This window comes from Anas platyrhynchos, chromosome 8, assembly GCF_047663525.1.
Source record: "Anas platyrhynchos isolate ZD024472 breed Pekin duck chromosome 8, IASCAAS_PekinDuck_T2T, whole genome shotgun sequence".
Lineage (NCBI taxonomy): Eukaryota > Metazoa > Chordata > Aves > Anseriformes > Anatidae > Anas > Anas platyrhynchos.
The window spans coordinates 248,835-265,717 of NC_092594.1; the positions used below are offsets into that span (position 1 = coordinate 248,835).

General features: G+C 45.3%; 1 protein-coding gene across 1 annotated transcript in view; it reads right to left on the reverse strand.

The window, feature by feature from the left end:
* Positions 1–3,879: 3,879 nt before the first annotated feature.
* LOC140003066 (ubiquitin carboxyl-terminal hydrolase 42-like) overlaps positions 3,880–16,883 on the reverse strand; it is a 37,641-nt gene continuing 24,637 nt past the window's right edge. The window contains exons 19-26 of the mRNA XM_072041788.1: positions 9,937–10,035; positions 9,042–9,143; positions 8,414–8,486; positions 7,009–7,088; positions 6,284–6,471; positions 6,096–6,174; positions 5,069–5,214; positions 3,880–4,013 (exon numbers count right to left, since the gene is read on the reverse strand). Coding sequence (XP_071897889.1) covers positions 3,939–4,013; positions 5,069–5,214; positions 6,096–6,174; positions 6,284–6,471; positions 7,009–7,088; positions 8,414–8,486; positions 9,042–9,143; positions 9,937–10,035 — 842 coding nt within the window. The 3' untranslated portion in view covers positions 3,880–3,938. The remainder of the gene's footprint in view (positions 4,014–5,068; positions 5,215–6,095; positions 6,175–6,283; positions 6,472–7,008; positions 7,089–8,413; positions 8,487–9,041; positions 9,144–9,936; positions 10,036–16,883) is intronic.

Consider the following 16,883-nt stretch of genomic DNA (forward strand, 5'->3'; position numbering starts at 1 on the left):
CAGCGGCAGCAGCGGCTGTGCTGCTTCACTCTGGCATTCTTTTTATAAAAGGTTTATCTTGCAATGCAAAAAAGACTATTCGTCCCCAGATCGGTGTTATAACTATTACTGATGACGACTTAGCTCTATTGCAGGGCAGGAGTGCAGAGACGCAGATCACACTGCCAAATGACCACCGGCAGGCTCTTTCACAAACCTAAGGTTGCAGCTGGCACTGCCTGCAGCCGTATAGCAGACGTTACACTCTCTTTCCTAACTAGTAATCATGTGTCTCATCCATTTGTGGTGAATGGTCAGTGGCAAAAAGAAAAGGAGGATGCCACTGACACTAACAGCATGGGTAATAGGAGTAGTATAAGTGACACAGGTGATGGTGTGGGGCGCTCTGCCTGCTGCTCGCCTTCAACTGACTGTGCACTGCTGCCAACGGTGCTAGAGTAAAATGTGAAGACTGCTCAGATGGCAGTGATGAGAGTGCTTGTGTGAAGAAGATGTGTACTGAATCTGACTTTGTGTGCATAGATATCAATAAAGCGTGTAACCAACAGAGAGACTGCAAGGACTGGAGTGATGAGCCCCTGAAGGAATGCAACAAAAATGAATGTGACTGTCCAGCTGGGAAACTGTGGAGATAGTGATGAATGCCAAAACCCTGGTATCTGTAGTCAAATCTGTATCAACCTGAAAGGCTATCAGATGAATCCTGCTACAGGAACCTGGAAAGGGCCATACGGCAAAGCAAATTAGATAACTGTTATTTAACTTGTCAGAAGATAAAAAAGAAAGTGTTTCAACAAGCAGCCACGGGAGGGAAGAATCACTGAACCCTCGATGTGAGGGACTGTACCTTGTTTTACTGACTACTGAAACAGCTGTGAGAACCGCAGAAAGGGACCCATGCATCCAGAATAAAAGGACCAGTAACTACTGAAACTCGGAGGGTTGAGTCCACTCCTGGGAAACTGAAACTCAAGCTAAGGAAGAACTAATATTCTGGCAACGAGGCTCTGCAGGCTCTGCATGAATTAAGGATGCCAAATAAAGGGGACAAGCCTGAAGGGAGGAAAGGGAGAAGGCAAGACCAGGGCAGGACCCTCCACTGTGGTGTGTATGGTCTACCGAGGGAGGCAACCCCTATGGGTATTGACTGCCGAGTGAGAGGGCCTCGACTGGACTTCTCCCACACTAAGGTCAGGTTGTCCTAAGAAAATAACATAAGAACCTTTTTTTTAACCTATATAAAATTGTGATTCATTTTCCAGGAGCTGGATCACCCTGACAGGCCGAACGGTAACACAAGCCTGAATCAACCCTGAAGGTGTTTGCCTATTATGATCCAGATACGTGGGCAGAAGACAGATCGTGGGACTATAGGACCCCAGTATATATACTTAATAGAATAATTAGGTTATTAGCTGTAATAGAAATAGTTATAAATGATGAGAACTGCTTTGTATCAAAATTGCCTAGCTTTGGATTATTTACTAGCACAAGAAGGAGAAGTCTGTGGAAAATTTAGCTTTAGTAATTGCTGTTTAAAGATTGATAAAAAGGGTGTTTCTTCCTAGTAGCTGATAGAATGTTATGTTCTGGTTTAGGATGAGAAGAATGTTAATAATATGCTGATGTTTTAATTGTTTTTAATTGTTACAGAGCAGTGTTTACACCAAGCCAAGGACCAAGCCAAATTCAGCTTCTCACTGTCCTGCCAGCAGGCAGGCTGGGAGGAGGGCCGGACTGCTCGGGGTTAGGTTGGGCATCGGACAGCAGGTGGTGAGCAGTTGCATTGTGCATCACTTGTTTCGTATACATTATTACTAGTAGTAATATTATCATCATTATTATTGTTATTATTATTATTATTATTTTCTTGTTAACTCACAGGCTTCACTTTCCCATTTCTCTCTCCCATCCCAGAGAAGGAGAGGGGGGAGGTGAGCGAGCAAACACAAACCTGGAAGGATATGGAATGGGATTTATTTTCATGGCTGCCTGGTGGACCATGGGTTAAAAGAGTGTTATTTTTATTGTTATGTGGTGTAATGACGTTATTATTTGTACCTTGTATGATACCTTGTTTTACATTATCAATACGCCGGGTGATAAATAGTACATTGGTAATAACTTCATTAAAAAAGGAAGGGAATATGTCAATTATGATGCTTAAGGATTGGACCCTCCAAGAACAAACTGATGAAATCCAATTATTAATAACAGAAGAGACACGAATTGGGGATAGTAAAAAGAAGATAAGGGATTGTGAGGAATGTTTTAACAATTCCAATTCGTGTCCATAAATTCGTGTCCATAAAGAATAATTCTGTTTGAATCCTGTCTGCCTCTGGGCCCTGCACTGGCAATTTAGTTCTTGAATCCCAGATGCAGTGTGTCCCAGTCTCCCCCTCATTCTAGTCAATTTATCACGTCTTCAGAAAACACTCCTTAAATTTGTGAACCTGTTTGCTTTTGTTATTCCGGACTTCTATTTCTAACAGTTACAGCCTTTTTTCCTGTCTTCTTCGAGATTAACTTAACACTGCTATAGATGTGTCTGTGAATGGCTGGGGAAGAATGTTTTAATTACTCGTGAAGCGTCAAATAAGAAAGCTGTTTGTGTTTGATGTCTGGGAGTTTCAGAACAACTGATAACAACTAGTGACTGTTATGAGATCCTTGGTATCTGGCCAGGGGGTCCAAGAGATTAAGAGGAAGAAAAAAGAAGCTGAAGGACGGTTGGGAGACAAGACCTGTGGAGAGTGTACAGAGAGTGTTCCATAAACTCGGAATAGTGCCGAGTAAGTACAAAGGGTGAGAGGAAGACTACGAGCCTTCAGCATGAAAGACCCCTAGAGACCCCCAGAGGAGACTGGTGCGCATGCTCCAGTAGGAGGAACTGGACCCCGGAAGCTAATTATAATAATCTATTTTTTTTAGAAGTAGTAATGAATATGTATTAGTCTAGGTGCATAAAAATCAGCTGCTTGATGTAACTGGTGTGCGTCCTGGTGGAGCAGAGACTCCCGGTGCACCCAGCGCTGTTTGCTTACCTCTATTCCTTTATATTCTTTTAATAAATCCTATTTTTTTATTTAATCCTAATTTGAATCCTGAGCCATTTATAACAATATTTTCTGCTTTTTAAAAGAAAGTTGCTTGCATAGAACTCTCCTCAAGTTTTCTGTTGATCAATAGCACAAAAGACAGATCTATCAGCTCCTCCAAAGGGGAAAAAAAAAAAAAAAAATGCATCAGATTTTGAAGGACAGGTTTTGGTCAGGAAAAAAGGTGTTCCTGAAGCCAAACGCTATTCCTCTTCAAAGAGAAGTTACCTTCTGTCCTGTATTTCAGTTATTTACAAACTGATTTTTTTTTTTTTTAAATAAATGCCTTTAGAGGTTGATGGTACTTTACATTCAGACGTCTGGTGCTTAGCTTAACAGCTGCATGCAGAAACATCCTCAAGTCTGTTTCCTGTGGCAGCCAGCACCTTCTGTTCTCCCTAGATCAGCAGGAGCTAGAGGCCTGCAGCACTTACAGAATCAGATCTTTAAGATAGCAGGGACTAACAGTCATAATTAGAACACGCAATCTATTATGTCAAACAATAAAAAAGGATCAGGAAGCAAATCATTGATACATCACTACAATATGGCAGTTAAACCTTAGTCATTTAGTGAGAATTAGAAGTTAAAAGCAAGTGTCACCCAGTAACACCTTCAAGTGTGGATGTTTACACCCATTTTCCAACTGGCAGGGTTTGTGGCTGGTAAAGTGCTGAACAATTTCCAATTAGCAATTCAGTAGTATTGCCTTACCCTGATGCTTTAATGCATTCTTCTCCATGGCTCATACAATTTGTACACAAGGGAAAATGCAAAGGAAAATTTTACAAAAAACAAACAATAAAAACCAGACTTTATAAAGAACAAATCGAGATGCTAAGTTCCCACTCTTACCTTTTGTACAAGACTACACCAGTTATCAAAATCACATTCTTCTTTGCAAAAGAAGCCCTTAGGGGAAAAAACAAACACACAGAGTTTTACCTTTGCAGATGGTAGGTATGTGGTACCAGCAGGTAAGGCGGTTTGACCTCTGATACAGTAATGCCCTGTACGATCAGTAGATATAAGACTCCAAATATGTGGCAGCTCTAGGGAGAGAACCCACGGGGAGAACAAGGCCCTGCAAACCCCTAACGAAATAGTCAAGCAAAAAATAGCAGCAGCTCCTGTGTGCTCCTCCATGGAGCGCCACCCAGTTCCTACAGTCCAGGTATCGGCAGAAGCTGAAAACTTGTAGATGATGGACCACCTAAGGAACATTTCCATTCTGGTATCTATACTGAAAATATTTGCTCTTCATTATGATTTTGTCTGTCTCGTTGCATCATGCCACATTTTGCACAGTTACGTAGTTAAGTATTAAAACAAAACAAAACAAAACAAAAAAACTTTCTAAAAAGCAGCAGTATTAAAAAACAGGTATGTGAATAAATGACAGATACCGGTATCTTTACAGATTGTTTAAAGCTTTAGAAACACATCCCACTGGTGACAACTGCCAATCACCCAATCACAGGATACTGGCATGGGATCAGATCCAATTTTTTCAAATACCACAGTACCCCCATGACATTTTGGGTGAATTACAAATAATACATTTGTATTTGTAATTTGGGGTGAAATACAATAATTCCACTTAAACATTTTCAACTTATGATATAAAGTAAGTTTAAGTAACTTGTCTAGAGGTGACCAAACATAAAGTAGTGATAGAATAAAACACGTAAACCTGTTTCAGTTCCTTGCTCTGACCATTATAATGCCTCTTGAAAGAAGTAAAAGCTGCTCAGTAAAGAAAACAAAGCGAGCTCCCTACAGTACAGACAGCTCCCCACTTGCCCTAAGATTCTCGATGTAGTTATGTACAAACTACTATGTGTTGATCACAGAAGACAGCTTTGTGATCTTGGTTCTGTTCAAGGAGATGCATTGCTGCCCTTACCAATGTAGAGAGACATTACTTTGAGATAAAGTACATGCATTCAAGATTTCCTGACACTTACTAAAGCTACTGAAGGGTCCAAATTCATGATCTTCATTCTATGTGGGGCTTCCTGGCAGTGGAAACTCTCATCGTCAACCGTGCCATTTTCTTCTGAATCTACAAAGCTTTGAGTGGTGTGAGGGTCCAGATAGATCAGCTCATTGCCTGGATGGGTAAAAGCTGTATGTTAAAAATAAGCAAGTGACATTAATAAGCACTTGGTCCAGAACTGTAAAATAGAAATTAGATTGCCATCGCAGTCAGTATAATCTAGACTTTCCAGCTAGGGATTCTTTAAGAGAATCGGAAGGTTTAGACACAGCGTTTCCCACAGGGTATTTAGTATAACTTCCTATTGTGACCTATTACTGTAATTTTTTGGTTGGTTATGTTCTATCTTTGTCACATACTTTTATTTTTCCATGTGAGATCCAGTACTTTTTTTTTTTTTTAAAAAAATCTCAAGTGTTGTAAACACTAACATTTGACAGATTAAAAGGTACAGGATGTTCACAGATGCAATCTGTAATCCCATTAGGCATTCATTCAGAAATTGGAACAAAAAAGCCTAACTAAAACAGGTTAGGTTTTACAAAAGGACAAAATAGGGTTGCAAAATTTTGGCCCAAAGTGGGGTGAAATCTGAAGGAATGCATTTTAAATTAATTAGAGCAATACTTAATAACAGAAGGTATGCAAAAGGTGAAAAAGATACTGCTATCAGAAACAGTTTTGAAATACAAGAAAATAAAAGTGACATTTGACCAATACACTTGTCAAATGCTATCAGCTATTCTCAGTATGTTGCTCTTGTTGATGTCATCACTTATTTTTACACCTAGCTTTGCTGTTAACTTTCTGCTCCTGTTAAGGATCATCTCATACTGTTTCTAAACTCTTTTAGATATTCTTCTTCATTTATTTTATTCTATTCTCATCTTTCTTTACTTCTAGAGGTTCACGCTTAGACCCCTTACTATTTCCCCTTCAAAAAATGTTCTCTTTTGATCATCTGCACATTTGGAATAAGTTTCTTTTTTCCTTACCTAAAAATCCTATGAAATAATAGGCATTATTTGGTTTCCCTCCTAATGCTCCCAAAGACTGTGGCATCTTAAAGCATTCCTAGGAGTTCAAAAGGAATAAAGGAAATTGTAATTCATTTCTTTACTGACATCACAGATACCCAAACTTATTTGACAGTAACGAGCAATGAATTGAAAGAAAACCTTACTTTAAATGCATCAATATATACGGGATTTATGTGATTTATCCCTAGTCGTAGAGGTATAATAAGCAAGAGGGCTTTCCAGCCTGTGCAGAGTCCTCCTGCCTTCTTGCTTCGGCCAAGAGCACTTCTGTGCAAATGTGCACTGCTGTGGGACGCGCTGCTGCTCTGAGGAGGGCACCAGCACATTTTTTCTGCGGGAATAAAACTAGAAATCAGTCAACGCACAGAGGAACACAAAGCAGATCTTCCTCTCAGTAGTGAATTAAGCTAGTTTGCCAGGGATCTTTATAGGGCACCCAAGACAAAACGAGCTGGGCATGGCAATTACAGCTATTTAGTAGAAGTAATTCTAGCAGACAGTATGTGCTGGCACGTCCAAGTGAGACGTTAGATCAATGATTGGGGGATGACAATTTAAGACTGCAGTGACATGTACTATTAATGTTATTAATACTGTCAAGCTTTGACTATAAAACGCCAGAGAAATGAAATGGCAGCAATGATGACAGTAGAAATTCTTCAAGGAGCTCTTCGCATCCAGTGATGTGAGCAAGAAGTTGGCATCAGGGATCAAAAAACACAACTGAGTTTGTATGTCCTTCTTCCCTCTTCTTACCCTTGCAAGACAAACCCATGGCCCCCCAAGTATTTGTTCATGTTTAGATACATGCTGGCAAATGGAGTCAAATCAGAAACTGTTACCAGAAAACTGATGAGGTGTCACTTACTGATGTCTTCAATGACCACCGTATTGTCCATAGATACATAAACTGCTAATGAATTCCATTCATCAAATAAAGCAAGCTTCCTAGAAAACATTAAGGTACTAATTAATATAAACTAGTTGGATCAAAAGGGTAGCTTTACACTCAGAACCATTTTTTTTTTCTTAAGAAAAAACATCCTTTCTGCATTTTTTAAAGTCTCCATGTAAGAAAAAGAAAACTTTAAACATTAAATGTTTAATATCTTTAGAAAAATAGGTACTGAGTGGTACCAGGAAAAACATATGCGCTGCACCATGTGCAAACTGTTTTGTCTTACTGCTAAGTGCAGTGACAGTAACAGTTCAACTACATCAAGTTTATTACTTTTTATTGCACTCGACAGTCTCTGCAATGGGTTCTTGCCCAATTGTGTCTTTTCTCATCTGGAAAAGAAAAAAATTCCTATGCCAGTTTTGCAGATTACTTTTTGCTTAAGAAATTCCACTGAATTCAGTGGAATTACTTCTGCCTGAGCCTGCGTGCACAGCAGAAATGGGGCATTAAAAGCTAAATCAGGTAAGGGTTTGGGGCACCAAAACTTCAGTGGGAGACAGCAGCACACAGTTTTATGTCCACTTCTGCAAAATCCAAACCTTTGGGGAAGGGAGCTACACTCTTAAGCTGCACTGGCAGAATTAGCTGTTTCAAATAAGCCAGAAAGAAATGGGGGTGAGCGTTTCACCATGAAAAACTTGGCCATGAAAGATCTGGAGTCCAGGGCATGCTTCAGCTCCCCTCCCTCTTCAGATCATGTGCCTGTTCCAGGGTGTCAAAGACTTGCTGCTGAGCTCGCAGGACCTGTAGCCTAGCCCCTGCCTGAGGTAAGACACCTCCACGTACCCCTGGAGAACTGAGCAGCCTCAGTTCCTTTCAGTGTGGCTCCCAGACTATGAGGAGCTGCCCATCTTTATCCAGTAGCCTTGCTGGCAGAACTGCTGCTCAGAAAGGGAGGAATTGCAGCTCAGTTCCCTCCTCAGCCGAGATGGCTTCTCTCTGATGTTTCACACCACCACTCCGACCTACACGGTGGCACTCTCGACCTGCCAGAGCTGTGCCACTGTGCAGAAAGGAATATACATCTGTGGTGTGACTGGTGAGGGCATGCAGACGGCATAGCAGGAGACTTTCCTGCAGTTTCTTCTCCTCAGGCTCTTCCTTTATTAAAATTTAGAGGTCACCCATTCCCAACTCAGTACCTGCACACCGAGCTGTGGCATGACATTCCATGCTGCACTTGTAAATAGATGGCAAGTACATTCCTGACTGTGGGACAGGGGGAGATGCAGCCTTCAAAACTCTGCCTGGGCCTTGTCTTGGCTGCCCCAGGGGAGTACGTTCTGAATGAGACTGGTATGATCTCACTTACTTTAGTACTTGAGCAACTGTATTTGGTCCAAACCATTCTCCAATTGACTTCCCCTCTCCAACACCCACCTGTGCTGTTTTCACAGTGAAAAAAAGACACACGTACACAAAATCAAAGAAAAATGAGACCATAAAGAATGTGGGAACAATATACAGTAAATACCGTGACTGTCAAACATTCTAGAGTAACTGCAATCTGTATTTAGCAATAACAATTATTTTCTCAATCTATGCTCTTTTCAAAACTTAGGGAGTGCCAGTTTCTTTAATAAACAAAAGGCTTCTAAACTATAATGAGAATTACAAGTTAACAAATGTTAGTGCCCCTTATTACAAATTACAGCAATAAGCTACAAGACTGTCTATTCTAGCATTACTGACTCTGGTACCCAAGGCTTACAGAGTTTATCAAGAGCTAGATTCTAGTACATGGCTTTATTTAGGTCTCAGGGAATGTTTCTGTACTACTAGTCTTTGCGCCCATCTGCATACCTTTTTATTTTTGTATAAGCATACACATTGTCTTCACATCCACTTCTTAAAATTATGAATTAACATACTGCAAATTAGTGATTCAACACAGTAGAAATTTCAGTGGAAAAAACCTGAAAGTTTATGTTTGTTCTTACCCATCTGGTGGATTGAATAACAGCAAGCCTTCCTGTTGAGAAAGCATCGTAGGATTCTGTGATATTCTTCTGGTTGTTTTTTGTGTTTTTCCCATTGCCAATCTGAAAGGAAAAATTGATATAGAATAAAAAATGGTGACGTTTTCATTACACTGATCAAATGTCTAGACAGCAGAAAGCTTTATAATGAGATGTTAAAAGACATTTCAATTCATCTCGAATATTTACATTTTGTGTAGAGCTCCTAGAATTCCAAGCTTGTTATTTATCATCAAGCTGCACTTTATCATCATAGGCTAGATTGTAAAAACAGGGAAAATAAAACAAAACAAAAACATCAACTGCAAACATATTCTGACGGATCATGCTGCGTGTTGATAGCCATTCCAGTATCTCTGAGCTTCCAAGATTATTTAAAAGTACAGGCTGTGTTTAGACCTTGTTGGATTTCTAAGCACCCATTAAATAACAACATAAGATCCATACAGAAAGTCCAAACACTCCACTGGCAGCATCCTGGGATGTGACATGCATGCTTAAGAGCTTGCACCAGGGGGGTTTGGACCTCGTGCTGCTGACAAGTGAGGAGTGAAGAGAAGGGTAAGAGCACTGTCCCACGGTGGCAGGTTTTCCCTTGGCCTCAACTTGGGTGTTACACTAAAAGGTTTATAAAATAATGGCGACAGGATTCCCCATTTGTTCTCCTTCTATGCCTATTTCTCTGCTTCAGGCTGGGATGATTTCACCCAGCTGAATATGAATCGATTCATTAGGAACTGTTACCAGGGCATCAAAGAAAGTCTCACTAATAAATTCAGGGTTTGTGCTTTTAATGGAGTACTTACGAAGAAGCGTCTGCAGACAATACCGAAGTTCCCTCAGGACCAGCACTCACCTCTCCCTAAGTGTCTGCAGATCAGTGCTTGGGCCAGCATCATCTGCCCGCATCGCAGCATACATCCCCAGCCAGCGTCCGACGAAGGACCCGTGCCTCCTGTTAGGAAAGTTCAGCACAATCAGTGCAGGCTTTCAACTGGGTGCAGCACCACAGAGGACATTTCAGAGTGCTAGAAAACAGATAGGGCTGCTGAAGCCTCCATGAACTGTCCTACAGATAAAAGGCACAGAGCAAGACTTTGGTTCCATGCTGTTGGTCTAATTCTAATCTCTGCATTGCACAGATAAACAAAATTCATTTATTCCTTGTGGAGCTGACTTACTCTTTTCATTCTTCAAGCAGCATTCGCAAACCATTTACTGCATGCTATACAACATGATCACCTGTTTACATATAGACATAAATAAACACTGATTTTAATAATCTTCATGTTTGCATAAACAGTTAAAATGATGCTCAAAATGCGCTAATACTCTAGAAATATTTTCCCAGCCTACGATGCCATCACTTATCTTGCTATTTAATTTAGAACAATGCAGCAAATCTGCAGTATACTCACCAATAGGCGAAAACTTTCTTCTACACGTAAACCACAGTAAACCACACGTGAACACACCTTGGCTTATTGTCTGACTTTGGCTTATGGTGCGTCTGTTGCTGTGTCCAGCACAGTGCAGCCCCTAAATTGCTACCAAAACCTTGCCACAAACCTCAATCCCCCTGTTAAAAGAAACCCTCTTGTTTGTTGCCCTTCTTTCGACACTCTCTAACAGTTTTATGTCTTCATACATAAATATACAACAAAACATCAAAGAGCTCAGCAAGGTCCACCAAGGAAAGGAAGCAATGCAGGAGAAAGAAGACAGGACAACAGGGAGAATGGGCAGCATAAGGGAGGAGGCAGCCAGTGGCCTTAAAAACAAAGCCTAAAAAATAACTTCCACTAGTGGGACATAGTGAATTGGAGCTCTGGGGTCTGCATCTAGAGATGTCTTTTCTATTTATCGTGTTGTTGCGGAGATGGGTCCTCTGGCTTTGGTTGTGTTTTTTCATGTTGGGCAATTATCTCCCAAGAAGAACCCCCTGTTGGACAGAAAGGTAGAGGTGTGCTCCAGAAACACAGTGATGGCAAGGAGTCCTCCACTTCATTCTGGCATTTTTTTCCAGCTGGAAGCATTCCCAGTTGTCAACGGAATTGGTTTTGAGGAGTAGGAAAGACAGCATTGCTGGATTTCTGCTTTCTCCTCCATCCTATCAGACCACATCATGAGAGTTGTCTTTGTTTGATGTTCTTATGTCGCGTTCTGTTATTCTATATTTCTTTCTCTCTTATGTGATTTTATGTTCTTCTGTTATGTTATGTTCTTATGTTCACAACAGGACTCCTTGCCAACACCGCCTCACAGACACCTGGGCCAAAGAGCAGGGCCTTGAGCGGCTAGCTCACCATGACAGAGCTCATTTCCTTCCCAGTAGCTGCCAGGTGCCCTCTGGGGGCATTTCGGGGCTACAGCATGGGAAGACTTCCTTGGGGTGGGAAGCCATTGGGCTAGGAAATGGGCAATGTTCCCTAGGAAGGAAATCCCTGGGAAGCAAAAGCCTTGGGATGGGAAGTCTTGAATGGGGTGGGTACCATTCCCTGGGGAAGGAAGTGCTTGGAGAAGTCCTCCAAGAGAGAGGAATTCTTTGGGACGAGGTCTCTTTGGCTGAAGAAACGCTTCGTGTTGATGGGGCAGATTTCGTCTGGGTTGCTGGGAATGTGCCATGCGGTGAAATGGCAAGGATGGGCACTGCCGCTGAGGCCGAGAAGCTGGTCCTGGGCTGGGCAAGCCTTGGGCCGGGCAAGTGGTGGTGTGGAAGCGTCCTGGGCATGGCAAGTGCTGCGTGGGAGGGAAAGCCTGCTGGGGATGGCCAAGTCTTGCGCTGGGCAGCCTGCTTGGCTCCAAAGCCTGCAGTCCTCCCCAGGATGTCGGCGAGGGGCTGGTCAGCCGTTGGGACGGAACCCCCGTTGCCCGCGTTCCCCAAGCAACCGCCCCACTCTCCAGCCACCATGGCAGGTCCAGCAGCCGGCTCCCGCTCCTCCCGGGGCTGCGGCCCTGCTGGCGAGCCCAGCGCCCCAGAGCTCAGCCCAGTGCCCTTTTTCCCACAGAGGGTTTCCCCAGACGGCTTCCGCAGCTTCCGCAGACGCAAAACTCCCCCTTCGTCATCCCAGCCATGCCGCCAACGGTGGCTGCCTGGCTGCTTCCCTCCCTCTCCGGAGCGATGGCGCTGCCCTTGCAGCCCCCCCAGGTACCCACCCTCCCCTCCGCACTGCCCCAGGCCACCGTCTGGCACGTGGTGCCGGGGGTCCAGGGGCAGGTGCTGCAGCTCCCCGCCAGGGTGCAGCTGCCACCTGGGGGGCACCTCCCAGCCCAGGGGCACCACCTGCAGCTTGGGCAGCTCCCCGCCGCCGCCGTGGGGCAGCTCCCTGCTGTGGGGCAGCTCCCCCACAGCGCTCCTGTGGGTGCCCCCAGTGTCTCCCAGCCCCTGCTGATGTGGACGGGGACGCTGGTGCCCCAGGATGGTGCTCCCCTCTGCTTGGGGCCCAGGGCCGTGCTCCATGGGGAGCTCCTGCACCCCGCAGGCACCTGCCTGCTGCAGGCCCCTGCCTACCCCGGCCCCCCACCACTCCTCGTGCCGGGGCCTCCGCTGCGGGGACAGGCGCTCCCTGTGCCCCGCACCCTCAGCAGCAGCCGGGGGCAGCTGCCGGAGCCCTGCTTGCATGCCGTGGGGCTCAGCGAGGACCAGGGGCCCCCGCTGCCCGGCCCCACTCCCCCCGAGCCTGGCCAGGCTCCAGCGACCGCCAGCACCCAGACGGCGACGCCCGACGGTGAGTTTGGGGCTGGCCCAGCCGGCCGCTGGGCGCCCCACACCCAGGAGCCATGGCAAAGCTGGCAGCGGGGGATGCTTGGGGAATTGCATTGGCTTGCTTTTTCCTCAGCAGCGACACTTGCAGAGGTGCCTGAGGAGCCCCTGGAGCTGCTGGAGCTGGGCCCCGATGCCTTCGCCGAGGCCTTTCCCCAGCTGGCAGGGGACAGCCAGCAGCTGCAGCACCTGCAGGACCAGCTCCCGGCCGACCTGGACAGCTCCGGCTTGGAGGAGCTGCTCAGCTGCCTCGATGCCGTGGATGCCTTCGCCGCTGTCCCCAGCAGTCCTGTCCTCAAGCGCTTCCTCTCGCAGCTGCCCAATCTCTGCGAGGACATCGAGGAGCCCAGCACACAGGGACTGGCAGCCACCAGAGCGCTGGGTGAGGTCCCCTCAAGCCCTGGGCTGCACCCCGACAAGGTGCAGGCTGGGCGGGCGCTGCAGCCCCCTGCAGCTGCTGTGCCGCCACTCAGCTCCCCCCTCAAGCCTGCAGCCCGGCCCCAGCTCAGGAGAGCCCTGCCCAAAAGGTCCCCCCTGCAGGAATTCATCCCTGCCCGCAGGAGAACCCTGCCCCAGCCTCCCTTGGCTCCCCTCAAGAGGCGCCCCGACCCTGACTGCCTCCCTGCCCGCAAGAGACCCCTGCCCCAGCCTCCCCAGGCTCCCGTCCAGAGCCCCCCCGACCCTGACTTCCTCACTGCCCTCAGGAGAGCCCTGCCCAAGCCTCGCCTGAGTCCCCTCCAGAGCCCCCCCGACCCTGCCCGCAGGAGACCCATGCCCAAGCCTCTCCCCAAAAGGCCCCCCCAGCAGGAATTCATCCCTGCCCGCAAGAGAACCCTGCCCCAGCCTCCCTTGGCTCCCCTCAAGAGGCCTCAACTTCTCCCAGCCCTCAGGAGAGCCCTGCCCAGTCCCCCTCGCAGTCCCCTCCAGAGCCCCCCGCTCTGGAGGGGACTGCCCACGGCTCTGCCCACGCAGCCGCGCACGCTGCAGCGTCCGGCGCAGCCCCGCGGGGACTACGTGCCCTGCGTGGGGCCCTGGGCGGGCGGCGACGCAGCGCCCACACCGCTGGAGGAGCAGGAGTCGTCGGTGCCCATCACGCCGCAGCAGCGTCCTGAGCGGGAGCGACTCAAGAAGCTGGCCCAGGAGGAGCAGCAGCGGGCGGCCCACCACATGAAGATCGGCCCCGGGCAATTCTTCGAGCAGCGGCAGAAGGACCACACCAGAGCCTACTCTTACGGCTACCCGTGACCGACCTCAGGCTTCTCCTCGACGGCCCCCGCAGCACCCAGGCCCGCTCAGCACGCAGGCAGGCACAGAGACCTCTGCAGGCACCTGCTCCAGCTTCAGCCACGCTCCTCAGCCCTTGCCCCTCTCGCTTGCCCTCTCCCCTCTCTCGTGCTGGACCTACGCACTGCTTGCCACTCTCAGGGATGGGCAACGGCAAATGCCAATGGCAAATGCGCGCGCGCCTCACCCAGGAAGGTGGCAATGGCAAGCTGGGGGGATGCTGGCAGCAGCTGGGCTGGGAAAGCTTGCCCATGGCAACTGCTGCTTGGGACACCAAAGGGCTGAGAGACAAGACTTAGCTCTTCTTTCGGGGCATTGCTCTTCTTTGCTGCCTTCTGGATTACATTCCTCTCCTTAGGTGCTCACTCAGCAAGGCCTCTGCCTGCAGCTCTTCTTGCACTGGGACACCGAGGGGATCAGAACTGGGACGTTGTTGGGATAGGAAATGATCAGTGGGATGGGAAGTGATGATGGGGATAGGAACTCATTGGCACGGGAAAAATGGGTTTTATTTGTATTAAATTTACATTTTTAAATTTTATTTAATTTACTGGGTTTTATTTGTATTAAATTTACATTTTTAAATTTTATTTAAATTACTGAGTTTTATTTTTATTAAATTTACATTTTTAAATTTTATTTAATTTACTGGTTGTATTATTTATTTCATTAAATCCACTTTATTGACTGTGTTGTACAGTATGGCATTGTTTCATTATTAGAAAATGATAAGTATTTACTATTATTAATTAAACAATATTTACATATTTTATACATTATAAATTATCAATATTCTCATTTCTAATTTTGTTTGTTTTTATTCCTTTTCTACCCTATTAAACTCTCTTTATCCCAGTGCACTGCTTTGGACTTTAGTTTTCCTTCCGAGTCGTTGTGGATTCACTCCGGATGGGGGGACATTAGCGAACGCCTGTGTGCTTCAGATCCAAGGTCACCTTTGCCCTCAACTCAAGATCCATGTTTGCATCTGTTGTCATGAAGCAATGTTAACAACAGCAACAATTAAGTTACCTTATTTATTATTTCATGTTATTTCATAATTTCATGTTCAGTTATTTCATGCAGCCCGCTCCCGCTGCCCATGCTCAGGCCGGGCATGGATGTGGGCATGGCCAGCACGGACGGCAGAAAATGGGTGCATGGCTGGATGGATGGGTGGGTGGGAGTTGGGAATTCAGCCTTGGGATCAGAACTGGGAGGTTATTGGGATAGGAAATGATCAGTGGGATGGGAAGTGATGATGGGGATAGGAACTCATTGGGATGGGAAAAATGGGTTTTATTTGTATTAAATTTACATTTTAAAATTTTATTTAATTTCCTGGGTTTTATTATTTATTTAATTAAATCCACTTTATTGACTGTGTTGTACAGTATGGCATTGTTTCATTATTATAAAATGATAAGTATTTAATATTATTAATTAAACAATATTTATATATTTTATACTCGTAAGGGGGTGTCGAGAGGCAGGAGACCTTTTCTCCATTAACACCAGCGACAGGACCCACGGGAACGGGGTTAAGCTGAGGCAGGGGAAATTTAGGCTTGACATAAGGAGGGGGTTCTTCACAGAGAGGGTGGTTGCACACTGGAACGGGCTCCCCAGGGAAGTGGTCACTGCACCGAGCCTGTCTGAATTTAAGAAGAGATTGGACTGTGCACTTAGTCACATGGGCTGAACTTTTGGGTAGACCTGTGCGGTGTCAAGAGTTGGACTTGATGATCCTTAAGGGTCCCTTCCAACTCAGGATATTCTATGCTTCTATGATTCTATGATACATTATAAATTATCAATATTCTCATTTCTTATTTTGTTTGTTTTTATTCCTTTTGTACCCTATTAAACTCTCTTTATCACAGTGCACTGGTTTGTTCTTATACTTTTTCTTATACTGTGGAGCCCAAAACTGCACTCAGTACTCAGTACATGGAATAACAAGACAGACTGCCTGTCATTTTCTCTTCTCTGCAGAAGCTCTGTTGCTAACACTGTCCAGAAATCACCACTGTCACAGACAGTAGTAGCATTCCCTCCTCCCACAGTTGGTTCTTCCCCCCCAAGACTTAGACACCATCCAGAAAAATAAGAAGAATAATAGTAATAAAGTAAATAAAATAAAATAAAATAAAATAAAATAAAATAAAATAAAATAATAAAATTAATTAAAATAGTCAAAAGCCGTCAGGAAGGCAGTGGTGCAGACTGTGGAGAGCCTGGCTTCAAATCCTTCTTCTGTGAGGCTCTGAACCTATATCCCACCACAATGTCTCTGCTAATTTATGGCAGGGAAAGGAGGAAGAAAGAACATATCTCCTGCACTTTCCATTTATTGTTGACTGACAATTCTGTAGAGTTATAAAGCCTCAATCAGTGAGATACAGGGTTCTTCTCACATTGTCTCACTGTGCCCTAAGCGGAACAGCTCTCATTTAATAGATGCTTCACCACAAAATCATGAGTCATCTGCAGTTTTGAACTTTTCTGGGATCAAGTCCCTTCAGATGGTTGAGGAATCTGCTCCAGCACCTATGTAAACTGGTGCTCTACTAAGCTAGTGAGTGAACAAGAGAGAAATCCTCTGCTAGATGACTTTACAAATTGGGTCTGAAAATAGTGTTGAGGCAGAATAGTCCACGATTTTTGCCTTGGGTGCACAGAGGGATTGGGTGTTGTAGACTTCTTTTATTCTTCATTAAGATAAACATTTTCAAAAATGTGCTTGTTCAACCTTG